This window comes from Lactuca virosa, chromosome 6 (assembly GCF_052849685.1).
Source record: "Lactuca virosa cultivar CGN04683 chromosome 6, Lactuca_virosa_CGN04683_v6, whole genome shotgun sequence".
In the NCBI taxonomy this organism is placed as follows: Eukaryota; Viridiplantae; Streptophyta; class Magnoliopsida; order Asterales; family Asteraceae; genus Lactuca; species Lactuca virosa.
The window spans coordinates 35,159,099-35,161,531 of record NC_136431.1 but is presented as its reverse complement, the minus strand read 5'-3'; the positions used below and the strand labels follow the sequence as shown (position 1 = coordinate 35,161,531).

The 2,433-nt window shown below is 31.0% G+C and overlaps 1 protein-coding gene across 1 annotated transcript; it reads right to left on the bottom strand.

Annotated features, from left to right (window-relative positions):
* Nucleotides 1–1,009: 1,009 nt before the first annotated feature.
* LOC145121984 (deSI-like protein At4g17486) lies at nt 1,010–2,433 on the bottom strand. The gene is made up of 3 exons (XM_079057663.1): nt 2,010–2,433; nt 1,599–1,886; nt 1,010–1,207 (listed from the first exon to the last, which is right to left on the bottom strand). The coding sequence occupies exons 1-3, from the start codon at nt 2,137–2,139 to the stop codon at nt 1,122–1,124; spliced, it is 504 nt and encodes a 167-aa protein (XP_078913789.1). The 5' UTR covers nt 2,140–2,433; the 3' UTR covers nt 1,010–1,121.

Here is a 2,433-nt window from a genome sequence, read left to right as displayed (position 1 = left end):
ACTACTTTTAAAAATAGTTACATAAACATTCAAATGTGGAAAATTTAATACCAAAACCAAAACAAAGTCTATTTTTTAAATTAGTTTTTTTAACGACAAATCTAATATGTTTTTCTAAACTATTCTTTAATTTCACATATGTTCGCGATAACATTTGAACCATCAACCTGAAGGAAGGAGGACAACACCTGATACCGCTGAACTAAAAGTTTTTTTTTAAAAAAAAAAATATTAAATGTGTTAAATTTAAAAGAACCTAGATCAAAGGTCTAATTAACTAAAAAATATCTAAAAATTATTTTTTATAATAGCCCAATTTATCTTAACTTTTTATTGTGATTTTTAAATTAATTTTTTCTTTGAATGACAAATATAATCTACTCTTAAACTACTTCTGATTTCATCTATATTTGAGATGAGACTTGACCATTGATCTCAATGGTGGGTCAACATATCAAAGGACCCGAAGGTAGGCAACTACAAAGACAATAAAACGTTTTTGAACAAAGTTATCATATGCTTTCTCAACAAAATAAAGTGAGGAGACTTTCAGAAAAAAGATCAATTATACACCAAATTGAGGAATACAGAAAAGTGAGAAAAGTGAGGAATACGATTTGAAAAGTGATGAAAATGGTGCAAGTGTTATACACTGAGTACGTCCAAAAGGAAACATGAAACCTTTCAGTTATACGGACTTTTAGAATGTTGGCAAAGAGAGCAAAAATGGCATGAGATTACGTAATTTTAACTTTAATGAATGAAATTTTTTGTTTTGATTAAAATTATGTTGTTTTAATTATTCATAAAAATGTAATGGAAAACCATCTCCATCCCTTGGCAAGAAATAAGAGAAAAGTGGTGAGATGACACTCATACGACATGGAATCTCTTGTGACAAAAAGTGATACCACACATCGAAACCCACATCAATAGCAACGCCAATAGACATCATTAGCAAAAATCTAATATATTTACAAATAATGAATATTCACATTTATAACACCTCACATTCAGTTCTCTTGAACACAACTTAAAAACCATTAACATACCAAAATTTCTAGCACTTAGAAGACTTTTATCGCATACACAAAAGACCAAAACAACCACCAACTCACCTTCTACTTCTTGTTATTATTAGCTGCCACAACTGCTCTAGGCGGTGTTTCATTCCAACCATCCGGAAGTAGGCAAGAATAAAGAAAATCTTCAAAACACACAAAAATACAAAAATTACTTCCAAGAATCAATCATAAACCCATTAAAATTTCGAAAACTTTTTCATACTTTCTAGCTCCAAATTGATCTTTTCCAAAGTTAATAACCTTTAAATCAACTTAAACCCATGGTTGAGTTAGTGATAGTCCACGATATGAAAGTCACAAGGGTGAAATTCTCACTTTTTATGCATGTGATATACATTATTACAAAATACTAACATTTTATGACACTAGTGATAATATATCGATAAAGACTCGCATACATAAGATCAACTTGTTTTCTAGATTGAATAAATCGTCTAAATAAGTAAAAAAATAGCCATATGTATTAGCTAAATATGTTAAGTGATTCAACTTAAAACGAGTTATTGCACTTACTGAGTCGAGCGAGTCGATTGATCCACCCTGGGATTGACTTTTTGGTCAATCTTTTAGACGCATCATTCGCAAAATGATTGCAGTTTCTGAAAATGATGTTGTAACTATTTCCAGGATACTCTTTTGCCATTTTCTTTATGAATTCTCTGCATTCTTGTTCATCCATTTCTGTTCTTCCAATTAAAATAGATTTCCTTATTTGTAAACCTTGGAAATGTTTCGGTTCCAATTTGAGTATTCCAGGTCTCGAATTGTCGCTACCACCAAACGCATACTCGACCCCATAAACTGTTCAAAACCCAAGATTCGTTAGATTTTACATACATTTATAGGATAATATATCAATTTTGAATTGAATTAGCAGAATTAAATAAAAAAAGGGTCAACAATTTGGAAAAATAAAGGTCAAACCTTGAACACCAGAGTGAAAAAAACCAAGGCCAAACCAATATACGAAACTATTGACAGGCATAAGATCATAGACATTTATATATACAGGAGTTCCTGTTTTCTTTTTCTTGCGCATCATTCCACACAACATCTTTCAAAGTTCGAATAAAACCCAAAAAAATTTCTCAAATTCTACTCTTTTTCTCTGTTTGTAGATACGATTGATCGAAATTTGTGAGAGGGTTTGTGGGGAGTTTTTCAGAACAACCCCCAAACACACCCTTTTGAGTACGCATAACCCACAAAAGAAACCCTTTTTCTTAGTTTTGAAATTGATTATGGATTGGGTTTAATGTTTGGGGTTTGTTGGAATTGAATTTGAAAAAGATCCCAAACAAACCATTTAGTGTATGCATCTTTTGCCTTCATTTATGTGTTTGTTTTG